Source organism: Antechinus flavipes, chromosome 1 (genome assembly GCF_016432865.1).
Source record: "Antechinus flavipes isolate AdamAnt ecotype Samford, QLD, Australia chromosome 1, AdamAnt_v2, whole genome shotgun sequence".
NCBI classification, from domain to species: domain Eukaryota; kingdom Metazoa; phylum Chordata; class Mammalia; order Dasyuromorphia; family Dasyuridae; genus Antechinus; species Antechinus flavipes.
Window position 1 is genome coordinate 9,775,393 of NC_067398.1, and position 22,822 is coordinate 9,798,214.

The following is a 22,822-nucleotide window of genomic DNA, read 5'->3' on the forward strand; positions in this document are numbered from 1 at the left end:
GCACATTGGAAGAGCCCCTGGCAGAGAAGAAATTGAAGGTGCTTCGGCATGGGGAAATGCAGCCACAAAATACAGACTTGGGTCCTGGAATAGGTAGGAAGCAACGGGATCAAGGGATGATATCATGATTGAGGAGGTTATGGAATTAAAAGGTCAGTTTGGTGGAAGAGGGATTCATCAACAGGGACATGGAAATCCTTGGGGACAATGGCAGAGGGTGAGGAGGAGAGAATAATGTGAGTTAATAGAATAATTGGAACTCACTTTTTTGGAGATTTTAAAAAAGATCTTAGAAGATAGATCTTGATTCAATTTAACCTTTGCTAAGTATCTCCAAAGACTAAAATGCCATGAGCTCTGCCACCCTCCCAAGGAAGAAATCTGTACAGACATAAGAATGATACAAAATAGGGGGAAGTTCACTCTAGGAATATTTGAGAAGTGAGAAAACCCTTCCATTTAGGGAAATGAGGGAAAGATGCAAAGGACTTTGAAGGACTGAGCTAAGGCGAATACTAGAATCAGAAATCTGGGAGAGACCTCAGAAGCCATTTAGTCTGACTTCTACCCTAAATCTACAGTTCTCGAACTCAAAAAGCCTCTTTACACTCTTAAAATTTTTGAGGATATACATCTCTTCCCTCAGAGTTTTTGTTTGAGGATATACGGCTCTCTCCTCAGAGTTTTTGTTTATGTTGGTTATATCCATTGATACATATTAGAAATAAAAATGTTTTAATATTATTTTGAAGATAGTTTTTACCTTATAGATTCCTTGAAAGGATTTTGGGAACCCCTTGGGGTCTCTTGACCCCAGGAACCTCTACTGTAACATCCTGACGAGGTTGCCCCGTCTCTGCTTTAGGACTTCCAAGGAGGGGGAATATAAGTGACTGGGAGATTTGGGATAGAGATAGAAATTAAAGAATTGTTGTCTGAGTACAGATAACACACGAAGATGTGCAGGTGGATGAAATCTCCAAGGGAAGGCCCAGAACACTGTCCCTGTCCTTCAACTCTTCTTATTAGTTAAGCCTTTTACGAAGAAAGAAACAGAAAATGGCCAGTAGATAATAGCAAAGAGAGTAGGAGGAGTGGGTGGCCTTCAGGAGAAAAAGTCATTGAGAGATAGCGCTGGGAGAGTGAGATGGAGGGGGCAATAGCATGCCATCCTATTGTCCAGTGAGCTGGGGAAGCGAGAGTGCCCACCAAGGGAGGTTTCAGAGAGTTTGGGATTGGATCTTGTGTCTTTCTTTGCTTTGCTGTCCATTAGAACTGGAACTTCCCATGAGCATACACCTTTTGCATCAGGGCGGAGGTGGGAGGTAGAAAAGGGAAGGTGTCTGCATTTTGTCTGGAAAGGATAATATGGGAAGTGAAAGTTTTCTTTATAAGCCTCTTTCGATAAGGTGACTATTTTTCCATCTTTAGCATAGTTTATTAGTCATAACAAAATTAGATCAGATACTAAATATAGCATAAAACTATCCAGGTCATGTGTAGAAATTCAAGTTTTAGAACAAGATCCTCTTTAGATGGTCCAGAGAGTCACACAGTGATGTCTTTTGATAACTAATAGGATTGAAGGATTATTTAGTTGTTCAAGACATTTGGGGTTTTTTGGAGGGGGCGATCAGGGAGACAAATTTATGCGCTGGGCTGTGTCTGGTTTTCACACTTAGCTAGGAATCGTTATATTGTTGCTTAGGAAGGTGAATGAGTGGCATTTATGAGTGATTTCTTTTGGATGAATATTTTGGTTAATTAATGGAAGGCTAAGACTCTCATTTTCCCTCCCCTCCCTCTGTCTTTCTCTTTTTTGGTCAACTCTCAAGAAGCCAGAAAGTTCTATGTTGCTGTTTTTGTTGAGTCCCTTCAGTTGAGTCCAACTTTGCAGTGGTTTGCCATTTCTTTCTCCAGCTCATTTTACAGTACAGTAAACTGTGGCAAAAAGATGAAGTGACTTGCCCAGGATCACAGTTAGGAAGTGTCTGAGGTTGGATTTGAAACTAGAAAGATGAGTCTTCCTGAGGCCAGACTTGGCACTCTATCCACTACCCCACCTAGCTGCCCGTGGAAGACTCTATGAATCTGAAATATCATGAACCTTTAGTATGTTGAGTCAACTAGACTAAAGTTAATTCACACAACCTGGCTATCTTCTTCTGAGACCCTAGAGGAAGATGCTATTTCTCCAGAGATGTCAGTTTGTGTCTTAGGTCCTCTTTGTCTGATTTCGCAGCCCAGCAGGACTTAGTTTGCTGAGTGTTTCTAGTGTATTTGTCCAGTTTATATCCATCTTTTTGTGGACATAAAAAGGATTCACCATCACTTGAAGATGTGATGGACATGATCACATGTACAAAAAGGCCTTTATGGAGGCAAATGTGGGACTTTCAGGGGATGCCTGAGCTAAAGGGTAATCTCTGCCTGCACACTCGAAGAGGAGCAGAGTGACATGGTGGGGTTCTCACTTCACCCTGGGCTACTTCTTACCAGAATTTCAGTCAGGTCTGGTTTTTCTTTCTTTCTTTTTTTAACCAAAAGCCACATTACTGGGGATGCTCAGAAAGCTGCTGCTGTAACAGTACAGTATTAAACCAGCCGGGCAGTTCAGGAGATTGGGAGTTCAGCTAGTTAATCAGTTTTTTCTGAAGAGGTAATTTTTGCTTCTCAACCATTTATGTCAGTGTTGGGCACCTGGGATCTCAGGAATATTTGACTAGCTTGAGGAAGGACAGAAAGCAGAGGACTCACCACCATTATGGCGGCAGTCTGTCTTGAAGCTCCCTGAGGAAAAGGCTGCACTTAGAACATTGTGTTCACTAAATTCAGGATCCCCTCCCTTGGCTCCTGTAGAAACTGGTTGGCAATGCAGACGGCTGCTGGGAAAACTGGGTAATTCTCTCACTTTCTGATTTGCCTCGGCAAATGCAAAATTTTACTCATAGAGATACTGGCTCCATGTAGCAGTCAGAAACAACTCCCTTGTGGAGGCAGCGCCACGGCAGAGCGTGGCCTCAAAGGACGAGTAAACTCTCCCCTGAGCTGGGGGCCTGTCTCCTCTGGGCGCTCTCTGCCCCCGGGCACTCGGGGAGCTGCCTTTGGTCTGCCAGGCCACGGTTCCCTGTTAGAAAGTCACGCAGCAGAGTCTGCTCCGAGCACAGCTTCTCCCCCAGCCCCAGACCCACATCCACTGGCCTCCCTCTGCAGAGGCTTCTTCCAGGGCCAAGCCCTGAGGCAGACCAGAGGATGCTGGGAAAGCGGATGTCACAGAGGAAGGTGAGGGAGAGCTCTCCTGGCCAGACTTGGCCTGGGCTCTGAGAAATGAGGCTTGTGTGCTTTGTTGTGCTCTGTCTTCTCTGCTTCTCTCTGGTGTGAAGAATCCGCCCCGTGTGCAGTGCTCACTTGTACTCGCTCCACTCTGCCCTGTCGTGTGTGTCCCGTGGCCGGCCGGGAGCGGGCTCTGACGCGACTCTTCTCTTTGTGTCCCAGAGAGTTCTCAAAGGAGAGAGAGAAGGCCAAGGCCCGGGGGGACTTCCAGAAGCTCCGTGAGAAGCAGCAGCTCGAGGAAGATCTGAAGGGCTACCTGGACTGGATCACGCAGGCCGAAGACATCGACCCCGAGAACGAGGATGAAGGCGGGGAGGAGAACAAGAGGAGCAGTGAGTACCGTCCTCCCCGCTCCTGACCCAGAAGGCACCGAGCGCAGTGGGAAGCTTCTCGCTCGGAAGGGCCGTAGGTGCACGTACATGCACACATACACGCACACACATGCAGTCACATAGTACATGAGCAATGCATGTGCAAAGCACATGCACACACACACACAAGGTGCATGAACAATGCACACACACATGCACACACCAGCACACATGCAGCACACAGGCACAGCACAGTGCAACACACACACATGTATGAGGTGCGTGAGCAATGTACACACATGTGTACACACACGCAGTCCCATAGCACATGAGCAATACATGTGAACACAATACACACATATGTCTGAGGCACATGCACAGTATACACACATGTACGTACACAATGCACACACATTTACACAGGCGCACATGCAATGCAACACACACATGCATGCACGCCAGCACAATGCATACACACACACACACACACACACACACACACACACAGGCCCCCAGGTGTATGCACACACATGTAAAGTTTTCCTCACCAGTGGCAGATGTATGTGCTGTCATAGTCCTCCTTGGGGAATCTTTTCTCTTTCTTCATTTCAGAAAAAACAAGATTTACTCTGATTCTACATGTTGAACTCCTTTTGCTTTGGACTTGAATTTTGGATGCTGCGTTATCAGATATGATAATGCATGTAAAAGTGCTTCAACAATTATATAAAGAATATATTGCGATAAGCAGTTATTTTTATTATTATGTGATTTTGTTTTCAGCGAGATCTGGGAGGCAAGCATCATTTGTCTTGGTTACTAAGCTAATCCTTTCCTCTTTTTTTCCCTCTCAAGAGGTCTAGCAGAAATCATTGCTGTGGCTAGTTTGAGTTTAGACTCCTGTTGGGCCTTTTTAGAGAGCAGAGGCTCCTGGGGCCAGGTCTGGAGAAGGGGTGAGTTAGCGGTACTGACCCTCAGGCAGTGTTACTTATAGAAGCCGAGATGGACTTGGAGGAACCATGAGGATGGTGAGCATATTTGCATGTGCTCCGAGCGCTGCAGAGTGCTGGATGTAGGGGATTCTGTTTGAGGCCCACGATCATCTGGAGGCTGCTTCTCTGGACATCCTCCAGGGCACTTGCACGGGCTGTGTTGTGGTTGTTTTCAGTCGTGTCCGACTCTCTGTGTTTTGTGTTTGAGGGTTTTCTTGGCGGAGATACTGGCGCGGTTTGTCATTTCCTTCTCCAGCTCATTATACACACAAGGAAACTGAGGCAAACAGGTTAAGTGGCTTCCCAGGGTCACACAGCTAGTAAATGTCTGAGTTGGATTTCAACTCAGGTCTTGCTGACTCCAGGCCCTGCACGCCACCCACTTGGCCACCCAGCCGCCCCTTAGAAGAAATATTTGTGGTGAGCCAGAGCCGATGATGACTCACCAGTGTAAATTAATGGCCTGGATATTTCTTGCCCACAGAAACAGTGCGGTGCATTTCCAGCGGAGAGGCTCGCCTTCCTCCTGCTGAAAGGCCAGAGAGGTGTGGGTGCCATATGTGATTTGTGCAGTTGGCAGCAAGCACAGAAGGCATCCCTCAAGTCTGCCGGGAAGTCTAGGAACCTGGCTGAGGAAGCTCAGTGCTCCATCATGGAGCCTTCCCTCCTCGTGGTGATTCACTTAACTGGCTTGCACATACAGGTTTCTGGAGGACCGTGGTGGAATGAAGGATAGACCTACACTGGCCTCTTGGGCGCTGTGTTTCCCAGCCTCGTGTCTCACTTATGAGTGAGTTCCAGTTGTTGCAGCCCAATATGAGGCTGGGGAGGGAAAATGGGACAATCTCTAGATTCCTTGGGGGAAATTAGTTTGGGAAATGTAGGGAAAACAGTGGAGTAGACTTTTATTTTTCTATTTTTTTAAATTAACATTTAAAAAAAATTCACTAGTATTTTATCCTTCTAACCACATGCAAAGATAACTTCCAACATTCACCCCTGTAAGATCTCGAGTTCCAAATTTTAAATTTGGAGTAAACTTTTAGAAAAGAGTGGCAGGATTAAAAAAAAAAAGAATGAGAAGAATAGGAGAAAATCCTACTCTACTCAGAGGGGATAGACACTTTCAAAGTAAATGCTGTGTGTTTGTGGGCCGACAAGTTCCTTGGAGAGCCCTGATTTGGAAGAGAGAAGAGGAGAATAAAGGTTAAAGAACAGAGGTGGGCTTGGCTCCAAGATACAGGGTCGCAGCTGAGAAAGCCACGTGAGGAAGTCTGGCATGCTGCCAATAAAACTCGTGTTTGGCATTCATTCTTTTCAACAGCACATGTGGCTGTGTGGCTCAGGCTAATACTGAAATGAATTTTCACTCCTAGAGCTAAATGCCCATTTAGAGTGGGCAAAATGATCCCTAAGAGGGAGAAACTAACCAGTGGGAGAGTCCACACTGGCTTCCGGAAAACCCTAAAGTACATAGTGAAGACTAGAATATTTATTTCATATCAACCCAGGGTTTTTAAAGTGAATATTCACTTATATTCAAAGAAAATTGATGCATTCCTTGGATGATAGAAATTAAGAATGGGGCATTTGTTTTATAAAATGTGGCTCATAATTTTTAATGCCATTTTTAATGTCAGTATTCTCCTGCTTCTTTAAAGAACTTTCATATTTAAACACAAGCAGATTTAATGGCTGTCTAGGTGTGTCCATTCAACAGCTCTTCTTATTTAGATAAAATATCTTAATTTATTTTCTCTTTAGAGTCATGGTTTGAGGTTTTCTTCTCTTTGCCCCCATCTGCTAAATTGCAGTAGTGTTACTGACCTTTTGAAGTTCATGAACATGAACATTAATGAACCTCCTACCCAGCCTTCTCCAAAATCCCAATTTGTCTGTTTCATACCGATCAGGAAATAGGACTTCTCTATTTGGTAGTACAGTTGCCATTGATATGAGCTTCTTTTTCTGATACTATGGTCTTCCCATAGGCCCGGGGCTCGTTGATGATGATCTTATCCTTGTATTATCTCCTTAAAAATATTCTGATGCCAGGATCCACTGTGGAGTTTGAAGCTAGTTCCTCTCCATAGTGATCCTGAAGAGCAAGAAGTTTTTGAGAGTCTTGAGAGTTAAAAATCTTTTAACGGAGACTAGTAACAATTGTACACCATGATGATCCTTCAAAATGCAATATTTTGTAATGCAAGTAAGGGAAAGAAATAAAGCCTATTAAAAATCCTAGCAAACCACCTGAATTAATGTTTTAATTGGTGCTCCAGATACTGGGAAACTGTTCTAGCTCAGATAGAAGGGAATCATATTTCCTGCTTTACACTGATGTTTGAGCTTGGAATGATTAACCAGCTTAATGTTGAGTCTAAAATAGAAAATGTTTTTTTTTTCCACATGCCCCTTTTCTTTATTGAACTAATTTTGTTAGATGCTAGGATTTATCGTGGCATGACAGTCACATTACATATTATGCAACTCTTCAGATTTTCGTAACCTTGAAGATTAGACTTTTCAGTAAGTACCCAGTTACTAAACTCTGCCTAAAATATAATTATTTATGTGACTATAAGAAAAGAATAAGCACATGATAGATGATGATGAGGAAATCCTCTCTGAATAGAGATCTCAGAACACTTGAGAGCTCTGGAGAAATACTGACCTATATGGCTTTTTCTCTCATGCTTCCTTTTGAAGCTGAGAAGGGGTTCATCCTGGAAATTATCCTGGCCAGGGATGAGGAGAGGAGTTCTTCCCCCATTTTGTGCCAATCTAGTGAAACCTGGGGATCCTTTGTAAGAATAATGTTTCTAAGTTCATAAAATGCAGAGGATTGCAAAAGAAAACATTAAGATACAGTTACAAAATGTAAAAGAAAAAGTTCATAGACTCACTAAAAGACATTAGACTGACTGTTGGAAAGTTTCCTGAAACATTTGATATGTGACCTAGTAGATAGAACATCAGTCCTGAAGACAGAAAAATTCCTTTTCTAGAGGTCAAATCTGGCCTCAAATACTTGCTGGCTATGTGATCCCGGGCAAGACGGCCTCATCCTGTTTGCCTCAATTTTCTTATCTGTAAAATTAGCTGGAGAAGGAAATGGCCAGCCCCTCTAGTATCTTTGCCAGGAAAATCCCACGTAGGGTCATGGAGAGTTGGACATGGTAACTGAGCTAACCTAGCGATCAAAAGCCTTAGTCCTGTCTGTGTGTATATTTGGGTATTCAGAAGCACCTGGGATAGCTTTAATTTATTTGGGGGCCATGCTGACCTGGGGCAGCCTACATCAGTACAATTACCCTTGAATCTAAGGTTATATTTTATTGAGGACTTTTGTCAAGGCAGCTTGTCCCGGGGAAGATGACCAGGAGGGTGGGAAGACAAAATCATGTCATTTAGGAGTAAGTTAAGAGAATTGGAGAAATAGAGTCTGTAGAAAAGGTTAGTTAAGTAGAAAAAGAGGAAATGTAAGGAAAATGGAACATCATTGTTGACATATAAAGTCTAAAGGACTCTTCCTTGTGGGAGGATTTGATTTGCTCTTTGTTTGGCTCCAGAGGGTAAAAGTAGGAAGAATGTGTGCAAATGGCAGGCAGGAGGATTCAAGTTGGCCATCAGGAAAACCCCCTGACAATTAGCACTGTCTTTATCCAGGAGATTGGGCTTGTCAGCAGGTCCTGAGCCCCATTCATTGACTGGAGATTTTCAAACAGATTTAGACTGGATTGTCACTTGTTGGATGTGTTGTAGAAGATTTCCTGTTTCAGATAGACTTGAAACTAGGTGACTTCTGAGGGTCCTTCCAACCCTGAAATTCTGTAATTCTATTATCCATTCTGGCTCATCATTTTAATTTAGATCAAGTGTGAAGATGTTGGTATATTGGTATAAACATCCATCTGTGGAGCATGTGAGAAGCTATCCAAGAGACTGTCGAACTCAGGACCCAGGTCCATCATCTTATAGATCGGGAAAGTGGAGACTCTGAGATAAGAAGGGACAAGGAACTTGCCCAGAATTCCATGGGCAGAAGTCGAGTCAGCATTTGAACTCTTTGGTCAGAGTTAGAACTTATTGAATGACCCAACTCAAAGAGTCACCGTTAACAATGCCCATATAGAAAGAGACCTCCAGGGGGCAAGTCCAGGAAATCTTAGATTCCATTGTGGGATCAACTATTTAGGAAGAACATTGACAGAAGTTGAAGAGCAACCGAAGGATGAGGCCCACAACAGCCTCCTCCCATGGGCCTTCCATGCTGGATCTCCGACTCATACCACAGGAGGGTCAGGGGGAAAAACTGGTGATGGTTATCCTGAAAAAATCAGGAGGAGGGGGAAAGTAGAAAAGTTGTCTCATGGAAAAGCCATTAGGAACCATAGATGGAAACTTCATGGAGGCAGCTTTAGTCTGGATATAAAGAAACAGTTTCCAAACAGTTAGAATTCCATCATTGGCTGCCTCAGGAGTTAGAGAATTCCTTTCTGGAACAGATCATTAAGGCTGGGCTCTCGGAACTTGTAGAGCCCAGATACTAAACACAAGCAAGGGGCCCACGCTGCTGCTGAGTGCAGACGGACCAAATTAAAATGTAATCGGGAAATATTTAACACAACAAATTAAAATGTAATCAAACAGATGATATTACACTTAAATTAATGTTAAATTAAATTTGCATTTAAAATTAATTAAATTTAAAATTAAATAGATATTATTACATTTAAAATTAAGTCAATATGCCACTGGGATCCTTCTTCACAGATTAGTGGTCCTTTTCTATTTGAGTTTGACAGCACTGGTGTGACAGAGGGGATTTTCCATCAGCTGGGGATAGAGAAGCTCTCAGGGATTCTGTGATGCCTTGGGAGGGGCACCGGAAGAGCTGATGAGAAAAATGTCATAGCAGGAAGAGCTCAAGGAGCCCTGTCCCAGTAAGATGTCCTCTGGAGGCCCAGACACAGCCTAATTGGCAGGACATTGGACTGCTTGTCACTGTCTCCTGGGCACTTGGCAGGGTTCTGGCCAAGAGGCTTCTGAGGTCAGCTACACCCATCCTTGTCACTTCAGGATTCTAAGGTACTTGAATTTTGAAGAACATCATACTTGATGATGGTATTATTTTTAGCAGAAATCGTAGTCACAGATTTCTGACTTTCAGCATTAATTTCTGGTTCATCAGCACTTGCTATCATACAGCATCTGAAAAGTCAAGGATTTACAGAGTCACTCAAATTTCCTTTCTTCTTAACAGAGCAGATGTCACCACTCAGACGCGTGTTTGTTTTTTGTTCTCCTTTTTTCCCTTGACCTACATTACCCAACACTACACTTCCCTGGAAGGGAGAAAACAGCCGGAAAAATTCTCTGAGTTAGTTAGCTGAACTGTGATGGTTTCCAGGCCAGCCCTAAACAGGCCATGTATATATGTGGTCTTCTAAAAATGTCATACTGTAAACTGAGTCTAGGAACCTAGTGTTGCACACTTGATTGGATGGATGAAATTCCTCCATGCAAGCAAATTTTTGAACATTTGGAAGATTTTAAGTGTAATGTATTTAATTTGTTGCTGAGCTTCAGGTTACTTTAGAAATCCTGCCAAATCTCTGAGCAGTTTTTCAGACATATGCAGCTGCTTTTGAATTAACAATGGAGATTTTCTAGCACTATTAAAATCTGGAAGCTTGAAAGTCTATTTTAAACTTTTCTCATTATCAGTGATTAGTACTTGAAAAAAGTTGAAAGTAATGAAACGCTTTACCAGAAAACCTTCTGAAATTCTGGCAAAAAACAATGGATGCCTTTACTTTGGAAAATCATAATGACCAATCATGTCTCTGAGTGGTCATAGTTAACAGGATAAAGACTCCTGGCTTTGCTGGATTCATATAGACTAGTTGAAGTTGTATCTCAGACCACAGAGACACTTTCTGGGTTAGTCTGTGTCTCCTCTGTATTTTGGAGGTCTCATCATGTAGGTATGCCCCCAGGCTCTGTTCTGGACCTCATTTTTTTTCTTTTTACTCTCACATGGTCTGCCAGGGTAGATCTTTAGTTTCGTGCTACCTGAAGGCCCTCGTTTGTGCATTTACCCCTTGAGGGGTGGAGAATGAATGTCATTTGTGAGCTTTCTGTAATTAATTAGATAGTCTTTCTTTTCTGGAAAAGGAATTTTGTTTTAATTTGATTTATCAGATTTGTTTTAACTGTGTACCAATTAAAATTAGAAATACTCAGTTAACAACTTGAAAGAAAGTAGAAGCAGTTTTAGTAACATTTGGTGAGATTATCAAGAGGCTCCCTCTTCTGGAAAAGTCTGTATGACAATCCCGAGTCTTGGAACAGGGACCCAAGTGACTTTCCAGGTGGAATCCTAGAGCTCCTCAGGGATCGGCCGTGAATGCTTCCTTAAAAGGTTCCTCTCCCTGGCCAGAATTGGAATTTAAATACTAGCCGTTACTTCCCCCAGACAGATATCAACTCATTGTCTAGATACAGCAGTCTAACTTTTAGACAGGGGAGAGAAATGAGGATATTCTATGATATTCATAGGGAGGCAAAAATCAAAATTTCATGAGATTTTTTGAAATGTTGTTACATTTATGTCTTTTCTTTTTTCAGTCTTATTTCCCAGCACCAAAGGAGGGCTAGAGGCTGTCACAGAATATAAAAGAAATCATTTCAGTAACATGAAGTGAAAAAAACCTTTAGCACAGAATCAGAACATCTAGGATAGTAAAATAAAATGTTGATTGGAGAAAAATCTTTGCATAAATTATCTCTGCTAAAAGTTTGATATTTAGTAAATAAAAGAAACTAGAACAATATATGTGACCAAATGATATTATCCAATGAATTTTGAAATATATAAACAAAGGGATCGGCAGTGGGGGATGGAGAATTGGGCTTCAATGGCAGCCAGGGTCTAGAGTCACTCAAATAGGGAAGGCCTCTGCCCCCTGGAATCCTTTATTCCTTCCTAACTTGTTCCTGTGCCACCTTCTCAATGAAGGACTTCCTGATCCTCCCTGCCCAACCTCTATGGACTTCGCCTTCTCCCCGGTTTGTCTGTTTAGTCCGTAGCTATCTGGGTATATGTTGTCTCTCCTCCGTTAGACTCTAAGCTCCCAAATTTGTATCACCATCTGGATGATTTGAGATGAAGAGGGGACAAGAAGGACCTCTCAGCAATTGGACTCAATTTTTTTCATAAAATATGAGGCAAGGTCCTGAGCTGAGAGAGTGGGAGATGGAGTTGTGGGAGTTTTCCATGTTTCCAACTCTAGCACTGGGCCAAGCACAAAGTGAACACTGGAAAAGTGCTTATTGATTAATGAATAACCAGATTATAATAAGTCAGGATACAAACCAACAAACTCAATGATCATTGCCTTTTCTATAGTCATAAAATCACTGAAAAGGAAGTACTAAATGCTAAGAATCTCACCACTTTTATACCATATGTAATGATTTTAATTCTTGTGACTTTAAAAGTGAGAATCTTTGTGGAATCATATCAATAGGGACCTATTTCCCAGAGCCATCAAAAGGGGTCTTACTGTTCAGGGAGGACATTTCAGGGCCTCTCCACTCTGATGTCTCCTGATTCTCTGACGGTAGCTCCGAGCCTAACCTGCTATTCCTCTAAAGTCTTTAATCAGAGACTGAACACACACTGATATTCAAGAAGCCATACTTTGTAATGAAATTTTAAAGAGAGGGAAAAATAGTATTTCGGCAAAACTAACGAACCTATGCCAGCTACGTCTGATATAGTCTCGTAGTTCCTTCAACTGTGTGAAAGCAAAAAAGGTGTATTCTCTCAATTCCTCTCCAGGCTAAGTTTAATCATTATAATTACATAACATTCAACTTTGTGAAGTAGTTGGGTGTTTTTTTTCCCTCTATTTACATTACTGCAATTACTAGCTATCTTGTTTTCCTGGTTTTCATTGCTTTCATTCATATACATTTCCCGATGTTTTTTCTGAATTATTGCTTCATTATTTCTTACAATGCAGTAATATCCCACTAAATAAATGTAGGTAAATTCACTTAGCCTCTCCCAGACTATGGACATTTATTTGCTTCAGTCGATTAATAAGCACTTATTAAACCCCTGTGATGTGTTCTCTTTTGAGATGCCTTTTCCCCTTGGGCTTCTTAGCCCCCACATCCCTCTCGAAAGCTGCCCACTCCTTGCAGTGAGCTCTCTGGAGACCTGCTCCACATCATCAGGAGAGCTGCTTCATAAGCATTGCACTTTCAGCTTAGCTATTTCCCCTTCCCTTCTACTTTCTGACCCTTATTGATGACGCAGACTCCCTGACCTCCTTTTCTACGACTAGCTACGTTTTCATTCATTCTCTTGACTCACTACAAAGAAAGGGGAGTTGGATGCTCCTCACTCCCACCTGATACCTAGATTATACCCCTGAACTCTTCACTCAAGAGCGTCTCCTCCGCACTAGTGACTCAGTGCTTGACTTACAGTCTTTCTCTTCCTCATTTTGAGGGAATTTAAATCTGCATAGGTATACTTCCTCAGGCATTTAACCTCCCATTTCTGTTTGCTCATTTCCCGTGACTTCCTCTTCTCCATCTCAGCCACAGTCATCCCTCTGAGCTTTCAGTCGCTCTCAGCAAGACCACTTCCACGTCTCTTTCCTTCTGAAATGCTGAATGCTGAAATCTCCTTCTCTATCACCAGCTAGTGTCATTCTGCCTCTGCCTCGCAGCCCCAAACCCTGCTTCAGTTCTTTCCCAGCCCATCAGCACAGCACTAGCAGCCCTCCTCACCCTTCTTCATCTGTACTCTTGGGAACTACTTCTACTCTATGCTGCCCACTTCTGAGATCCCTTTCCCTTATCTCATCACCACTCTTAACCTGTAAAACCTCAGCTTTGGATCATTCCCACTGTCCTTTGCATTTGTTCTTGCCCCCATTAGAGCAAAACTGGAAAATCACAAAAGCAGCCTGACTAGATACCCTTACAAATGTTTATCACATAACCTTCCCTGAACCCTCACAGGCAAGGCAAGCCCCTGATACCACCCTAGCTAATTCACTAACAGATACAACTCTTCCAAACCTTTCATCCTCCTTACACCTTCCATGCCTCCCTCCACTTGAGCCCTCTAAGCTGGCAACTCTGCTTCATATTTTACTAAAAATGTGGAGATTGGTTCCTGAGGGTTGCCTCCTCCTCTCCCAGTCTCCCATTATCTTCTGCCTCTACCTTTCCTTTCATGCATTTCTTACATGAAGCAGAGCCTTCTCTTTTCTAGGGCAAACTCAGCAGGCATACGTGATCCCACCCCGTGTTGCTCTCTTCTCCTGCAGATTGCTCCCTCTGTTCCTCCCAGTTCTTACTCTTCAGTCTCTGTATACTTTTCCCTACCACCTGCAGAGAACTCTCCCTTGATCCTTCCAAGCCTGTAGATTACCATCCCACATCTCTCTTCTCTCTGCTGCTGATTCCCTCAGAAGGCTGACTCCTTGAGGCTGCTACTTCCTTCTTCTCATTCTCCTCTCTCTGCTTTCTGGCTTCCACCTTCACCATCCAATGGAAATGCTCTCTCCAAAGTTACTCATCTGTTCATCATCAAATCGAATGAGCTGTTCTCACTCTCATCCTTTGCCCCTGTAGCCTTGGACACCGTTGATCACTTTCCTCCTTGGGTTTTCCCTGGGTTTTCAGAACATCCTTCTCTTGGTTCCCCTTTCCCCGGAGAGGAGTATTTCTCAGTCTCTTTCACTGTATCTTCATCTAGGTTATTCCCCCATGGTCCCGGGCCCATTTTTACCCTTCTTGTTTCACTTGGGAATCTCTTTAGCTTCTATGGACTCAGGTAACATCTTGATCCTAATCCTTAGACCTAACCTCCCTGTGAACCTCAGTTCTCCAGCTGCCTAGTGGACACAACAAACTGGGCATACTCAGTAGATCCAAAACTGAATTCCTTACTTGCTGCCCAAGTCTTTACCAATCCTTAGAGAGGTGATAACTTAGAGCTAGGGGCTTGGGGTTAGAAAGTGCCTTCCCCTGTGTGACCCTAGGCAAGCCACTTAATCACTGTTTGCCTCAGGTTCTTCAGCTATAAAATGGGGATGATAAAGGCCCATACTAAAGGCCCATACCTTGTTGGGTTAGTGAATGAGATGCTTGTGAAAAGTGCTCAGCACAGGGCTGACACATAGTAGGTGCTCTCTGAGAGTCCCATGATTCTCCCCGTCATAGGTCTTGTGCTCCACTCACTCTTTCTCGCCTTCCTCCCACATCCAGTCTGCTGCTAAGGCTTGCTAATACCTTCATAAGGCCTTAAACACAGGGGCTCTCTTCTGTCCTTGGACATTGCCTCTACCTTGATGCAGGCCCTCATCACCTCCCACCTGGACTATGGCAATGGCTGCTGGGGGTGGGGGATTCTCCCCTTGTCCTTCCCCTCCAGGCCATCCTCTACTCAGCTGTCAAAAAGTCGCTAAGGCACAGGTCTGACCATAGCCTCTCTACTCAGGACAAGCTCCAGGATCAAATAGAAAGTCTTCTCTTTTACTTTTGCTTTCCAAACTCTTCAAAATCTGCCCCCCCCCCCATGACCCATCTTTCCATTCTTCTTATACCTAGGCTCCACCTTGCTGTTACTCGCGACACCGCTAGTAGCCTCTGGGCATTTTCTCTGGCTATTCAGCCCCCATGCCTGGTCTGCTTTCCAGCTGAAATCCTATTTTCTACTGGAAGTGTTTCCATTTGAACTCCCGATTATTTATGTTCTTCAGTAATCCCAGTACTTTCCCTCCATTGATTCTTGCCAGTTTTTCCTGTATATAGTTTGTTTGCACATAGGTGCTTGCCTCTTGTCTCAAGTCCATTAGACTCTTGAGTTCTTCAAAGGCAGGGACTGTCTTTTATTAGTGCTTAGTACAATGCCTGGCATACAGTAGTTGTTTAATAAATGTTTATTGACTGACTAAGAAATAAGAAGGGAGAAGTATTCAGATCTGGGAGTCGGTCCAGAAACAGGATGGAGTTTACATGAAAGGAACTGACAGACACCAGTCTGCTTGGACCGTGAATCCCTGGAGAGGAGCGATGTCTCAGAGTGTTGGAAATGTAACATTGGGCCACAGTTTAGGGAGCTCTAAGTGCCAAATGGAGGAGTTTAGATCTAATCCTAGAGGTTTTAGTGGGGCCTGGAGGTCAGGGAGGAGAGAATCGTAGTGTCAGATCTATATTTTAGAATATTCTTGTAGAATTTGTATGGAAAATTTATGGAAGGGGAAAGGACTTAAGACAAGGAGAAGAATTCATAAACTACTCTGAAAATGGAGCCTGGTCTTCCCTGTTCCCATAATCATGGGGTGTGGGAATGGTGCCTCAAGCTTCTCTTCAGTTCTCTATTCTGATCAGGAATCCCAAACCAAGAGCTCCCCGTTCCCATAAGTGTCCTCAGCCAACAGTATCCCTACCCCTTTGCCTCTGCACTCCCAGTATGTTGGCTCCTTTTAGTCCCAGAATCCTCTCCTGAATTAATAAACTATTGAAATGTTCAGGGTCTTGACCCGGGTGATGGCTATATGAATGGAGAGACACTGAGCAAGAGAAACAAGATTTGTCACCTAATAATGAGACAGTATGAAGCATCAAGGATGGACCTAAAACTGCCAACCTAAGTGACTAGAAGGATGCTGGGGGTCTTGATCAAAATAGAAGATATAGAAAAGAAGTAGATTTATTTTTTGGGGGGAAATATGTTTATTAGGCAGTTTTTCATGTAGGACTAGTGCTCAGGGGATGCATTGAGGAGGAAGGATGTATAGATTTCAGTGTTGTCATATTGAGATGATCATTAAACTCATGAGAAATAATCAAGTCCCCAAGGAAAAGAGCAGAGACTAAAAAAGAGGGTTTAGGACAAAACCTTTGGGAACCTTGAGGGGGAGGTGGGCAGGATGGTGATTGAACAAAGGAGCCCAAGGATTGGACAGACAGTTAGGAGTAAAACCAAGGGACCAGTGCCATGGGAGACCAGACAGGAGACCCCAGGGCCCAGGAGAAAATGATTAAGAGTGTAAGCCACGTGGATTAGCCAGGAGGAGCAAGAACTGAAAAAAGGTCTGGTGATTGTCAGTGAATCCAAGGTGGGCTGAGACAATAATGTACGGGGGTTGAAACAATAAGCAGCTGTTTTGGCAAGTTAAAAACAAGTTTCCTGGCTTCATGAACACGGTGCTGTAGGCAGAGATAAAACGGCCTACGCCAAAGTGATCTCATCATTAGGACTGTTTCCTACTTTAGAGATAGTTTGTCCATCAGCCTGCCCCTTCTTCCTCTTAGCAGAAAGGGGGTTGGATTTTGAGGTATTTCCTTTTCCTCTTTTCGGGTTGTCTGATCCCTCCTCTTCTCCTTGTTTCTCCTTATTTCCAGTTTACCCAAGGTCCCTCTTTGTGCAGCTGGCAGGCCAACTTTCCCACCACGACAATATTTGTAAAGTTTCTCCCTCCTTGAAGCAGTCCTAGATTATAAAGGTTTATAGATTATATATTATATAAGATTATAGAGGCCAGTCTATCCCACTTCCTTCTTTTGGAATGGTTCGGTTGTATCCAACCACACTGGGATTTTCTTAGCAGATATTGGAGAGGTTTACCATTTCCTTCTCCAGCTCATTTTACAAATGAGGAGACTGAGGCTCACAGAGATTAAGCAGCTTGCCCAAGGTCATACAGCTAGTGTTTGAGGCCAGATTTAAACATGGGACTAACTGATTACAAGCCCTGTGCTCTAGCCACTGCTTCACCCAGCCGCTCCCAACTTCCTTACTTTACAAATAGGTAAACTGAGCCCCGGGAAGGGAGCGATGACTCACTTAACTCCTCCCTTTCTTATCACTAGTAAGTGGAAGATGAAGGGCCAAGTCCCTCGAACCTGCCTTCAGGGCTGTTTTTATTGGCAGGCCGAGGACATACTATATCTGCTGCAGCTCCCCTGGTGGGGCAGCTTCCAAGAGTCTAGGAGGACAATGTGAATGTCCCTTTTTCCTATTCATGTCCTGAACAATGATAGGAATACATCTCCTGCCTAGGTAATCTGCCTCTTTTCTCTTCTGTTCTTTCAGTAAGGTGTCTGGGTCCTTCCTGGCACGGGTCCCCGTCCCAGCAGTCTCGGTCAGATAGGGGAGGCCAAATGAGTCAGACTCTGCCATCTCATACGGCTCTCCCCCATTCTGTTGGAAGAGAGTCGAGTGGAAGGGTTTCGGGGCTGTGGTAGGACTCCCCGTGGGTCCGTGCCCTCTCACGTGGCTGCCTGGTTTATTTTGATGTTTTTTTGCATTGGTCTTGCTGCCATCTTCTGTATAACAATGGAACTCCCAACATTTAACCTGAAGAGCTTACAGTGGCTGACTTACTCAAGGAGGAGAAAAAGAAACGGATGCTGTGCTGTGGCCGCCGCCGCCGCCACCACCGCCACGCCGAAGACCATGGTAACCAGCAAGCTCTGTGTGTTTGGACATTGAGGTGCCTTCCTGGTAACCGCTTTCCCTGGAACCTCTGACTGATTTTCCTTCATGAATGAGCTTCCCGTGGAAGCAGCGTGTGCTAGCTTGTGCATGCACTTCCAGCCCTGATTGAATTGCTTGTTTTAAATCAGTGATTGCAGTGCTCTCTAAGTTTGCTTTTCTCTCCAGCTTTCCCTTAAAAAGTGCTCTGACTTTGAGAATGCAGTGTTGGGGTTCAGCTGTCAAAGAAGCAGGGGCCCTGCGACAACCTCGTTCCTGAAGCAGCCTTTCAGCACCTTTTCCCCAGCAATGCAAAACTTATTTCTTTTTGGGGGGCCAAAGCTTCTAGTCCTAAGGAAATAGACTGATTTTCCTCCAGGATACTTGCCATTGTTTTCATCTATCCAGAAAGCAATCCATTTTAGCGTAGAAAGGAGCGTGGGGAAATGATGGTCATCTCCTACTTCTTTGCCCCAAATCTGAAACCAGGAGTTTGCTCTCCTTTGGCAAGCATCCTCTGAGAGCCCCTTATAGGCCGGGTGCTGGGGGGGGCACGACATTCCTGCTTGTCAGAAGCTCATGTGCTGGGCGGGACACACCACGTGGACAGACCGCTAGACACACACACACACACACACACACACACACACACACACACACGCATGCACACGTGTGTGCAGGTGTATGTAGGCAGTGCACATGCACACATGACAATGAGCGCTTATGTAGCACCGTGAAGTTTGCCAAGCTAGTCCCATTTGACTGTTGAGGACACTGAGACAGATAGAAGCTGTGACTTGCAGGGTCACACAAGTAGGAAGTGTCTGAGCTGGATCTGAATCTAGCCCCCGTGTTCTGCCCTGGGCTATCGAGCTACTCCTAAGGTTCTCCAAAGGGAGAGTGCAGGGCACCCGAAAGGTTTCAGAGAGGAAAGGGTCCTAAGGTATCTAACGAGCTCTCAAGCCCAGGAAGCCAAGAGCTCATCAGGTGGTGTCTTCCCCATGGGCGTAGATGTGCCCAGCCTGGGGTCACTTTGGCAAACAAGCTGCTGAAAACTGGCACCTGGCTCCAGTCTGAACTTTGACTTCTGTGCAAACCCTGAGCTTTAAGTTTCTAAAAAGACAACCACTGGGATTGCAGGCCCAGGGCTGACTCTGAGCTGTGCAGCTTTGTAGTCAGAGAGCTTCTGAGATCACTCCGTCGATTCTCACATCTGACCTAGAGTCCTCCAGCCGGGGCAGAGCGAGGCCTTTGAGCTTCACACACACTTAATGCCTCAGTAGGAAGAGAAAGACTCAGCAAACATTGAGTCAAAATCCATTAGTGTGGCTGGCCACTTAGCAATCACGGGCCGATCTTGGTCTGGGGGAAGTGGGGACGGATGTGTGACCTTAGCTGCTATAGTGGTCAAAGTGACAGCCCCGTGTGCCTTCTTTTGTGATGGTAGGAGGGACTGGATAGACTCACAGAATGTCTCTGCTAGAAGGCATTTCAGAGAGCATCTGCTCCAAATTCTACATTGTATAATATGAGGGAACTGAATCCTAGAAGGGAAGAACTTGGCTGAAGACCACGCAACTAATTATTGTTAGAACTACAGCTTAAATGCAAGATATTCACGCTCCAAATTTTTTGATCTTCCTATTTATACTATCTTAGAAATTAATCAGTCAGCACTTATTAAGTACCTACTATTTGCCAAATGTGATAATAGGTCCTGAAATAGTTCTTGCCCTCAAGGCGCTTATGTTCTAATGCTAAATAGACATAGATAAGCATATACAAATATGAAAAGAAAAGATATTTTTTTTCTGTGACCTGAATAGCAGCCTGTGTTTTCCTGGAGCTGGTTCCAGCTTTGTACACTTGGTAGAGCTTGGTTTTCCTTCCAGAAGAGAAGGTCAGGGGATTCTGGGAATACCTGTATTCATTAGGTACAGATCGGGAAGAGGGAAACATTCTATAAAATAGTGGAAGGAGCAAAGATGTAGAAAAAAAAAGCATCCATGGAGGCAGAAGGGCCTGAGGGTTTTGTCAGGAAGCTGGATAGTCAGCCCAGAGAGGCTGGGTTCTGCTCTTTGGCTTGCTTTGGGGAAAGCCAGGCAGTCCCTTCAGTGTCATAGGTCAATCTTTCCCTTTCAGTTTTTTCTTCCAGTTGTTGCCCTATGAAGTCCCAGGGAGGGCTGCACATGACTCATTTCTCTGCAGCTTCTTCCTTTTACTCTGTTAAAGAATGTGTTTCTTTCAGAGCTTCTGGACCCTCTCAAGCCCACCTGCCAGTTCCAAAGGTTTAGAGGTAGAAGCCCCCAGAAGTTCCTAAGATTCCCAACCCCCAAGATGGAAGTCAAGCTGCAGACCCTTTACATTGTGATGGAGAGGGGAATTTTGTAGCCTTTGTAAAATGAGCTACCGTCTACTTAACATCTAAAATTACACAATTATCAAATTAAGTTGTCGATACTTAACAGCGCAAAGATGATTAACCCAGCACCCCAGATAAATTATCTCTGAAAGCTATTAATAGAAAATATATATTAATGATACATGCCAAGTAGTAAAGCTAGAACAGTCCATAGTGGCCATTTAGTACAGTCTCTTTATTTCATCAGTGAGGAATTGAGAAGAAACTGAGATCTGGGAGGTTAAGGGAGAGTCTTGCCCACAACCACATGGGGTTTCCCTCTGGCCTGTCAGATCGCCTAGGCAGAGCTTGCTTGATGATGGCATACAGCTCCAGGGCCACTGTGGCATAAGGTGGGTCCCCTCAGCTGCTAGTGCCCGGTGCCCTGGGCCATAAGGGGCCCAGTACTTGGCTTTGTCCAAATTTCATACATAACTACATGCGCGTGTGCATGTGTATGTGTGCACATGTGCACACACGTACACACATTTTAGTGGCTTTTATGAAACAAAACAAAAATCAGTATCCTTGGAAAGTTCCTTGCATTCCCTGTATGTGCAAGCTGCCCTCCCGGCCTCCTCCCCTCTTCGACTTCGCAGTTCAACATTTTTATGATTCAGTAAACTCCCTTTGCCTGACTGCATGGGAGAGTTTAGTGGCTCTTCAGAAAACAAGGGCAAATCCCTGCAAATGGGGTCAAAGCAGGTCACCCAGCAAACGGGGCAGTGCCAGGGATATGGCGGTCAGTGTTGCCAGTGCAGGGGAACAGTCACATTGAAAGGAGATGGGTGTTTTTGCAAGGATGCCCTAGCACACCAGAGAGGCAGATTGACTCTCCGGCATCTCTGACTTCCATAACTTGTTCGCTTTAGGATTTTGTGAAAGCTGTAGTGGTTACCATAGTAACTTCCCATCCATGGGATGTGGGCTTCATAGCATCCTCTCCTTTCAAACTTTTGTCTTAAAGAGGATGGACTCTTGTCTACTCATGGGATCTGTTGCTTTGTTGCTGAAGGGTGATCTGCTTGCTCCTGGAACCCTTTTGTTGCATAGAAATCCAGACTAAATGTTGTCTGGTTTACTTACTCATTTTTTAATCCCAGTCATGAGTTCTGCTTCTGACACCCCCCCCCCCCCCAGCTGTATGTGTCTGGCTAAGTCACGTAACTTCTCCTGCAGAGAAGACGCCAACCCGCGCTGGGAGAGGGTGTTACCTTCCTCTGGGAGTTCTCTATACTAATCAAACCACACATCAAGCCCCTGGTCCTGTCTCTCTAATTCTATGGGGTCCCATTGGAGGAAAGTTAATGTCAATTTATAAATTGTGAAGGAAGAGGAAGAGAGAAGAAATCTTAGGATATGAGAACCACCTCATGGAAACAAAGGGAGAAAATTTTCTGTGGACCAAAAACCATCTCTCTGGTTCTGTCCCCTGAGTACTCAATCAGAAAATGGGTAAACTGGTGAAATATAAAGAAGGAAAAATGGGGGCACTGAGGGACTGGTTTGTGGGCCCTTCCTTTAGCCACCCATCACCTGGATCCACCATGGCTCCTTCTGTTTTCCATTATTGTTATCAGCAACCATCACAAAGTGTCACAAAGTGCACTTGTTCGTTGGTCTGCCTTCTAGCACAGTCTGAGACCCAGAATCCTAATTTTATAATAGCAATATTGACGCCAAGATAATGCTTTGTGGTTCACCAAGCACCTTATAGATAAGGTAGAAGAAGTAAGCTCACTTCACCCCATGAGAACCCCGTGAGTGAGGGAAGCAGAGCTGGCAGGATTAGCTGTGCCCAGAGCTCTCTCGTGTCATTCACGTAAATGTGGCCCAGCTGGGACCTCTCTTGGCTCTCCTGATTCCAATGCCAGCTTTGTTCTCATGGCTTATAGAGATCACCTTTGTTTTACAGAGGAACAAACAGGCCTAGCTAAGAGAGAGCCCCGGGCCATGCTTCTCATAAATTGCAGCCAGAATTCACATTGAGAGGCTCCATTTTCAAATCCAGTTGTCTTTCTGTTGCCTCTTGGAGACAGAGACAGAAACGAGACAGAGTAGAGAGGGTAGGGCATCCCCTCCTCCTCACCCAGGGAGTTGTGGAAGGAGGTCAGAGATTAGATTGCTTGATGTTTGCCTGGGGGGGGGGGGCGGTCATCATGGCATACCAAGGGCTTCTTCCCCTCCTCGAACCAAGGGCCATTTGAGTGTCAGGCTTGTATTTAATTATGACTTTCAAACTCAACAGTCTTTACTTGAGGGTGGTGATTTT

General features: G+C 44.3%; 1 protein-coding gene across 1 annotated transcript in view; it reads left to right on the forward strand.

The window, feature by feature from the left end:
* CACNA1D (calcium voltage-gated channel subunit alpha1 D) overlaps positions 1-22,822 on the forward strand; it is a 305,670-nt gene that overhangs the window by 167,974 nt on the left and 114,874 nt on the right. The window contains exon 9 of the mRNA XM_051978907.1: positions 3,496-3,665. Within this exon, the coding sequence (XP_051834867.1) occupies positions 3,496-3,665 (170 nt within the window). The remainder of the gene's footprint in view (positions 1-3,495; positions 3,666-22,822) is intronic.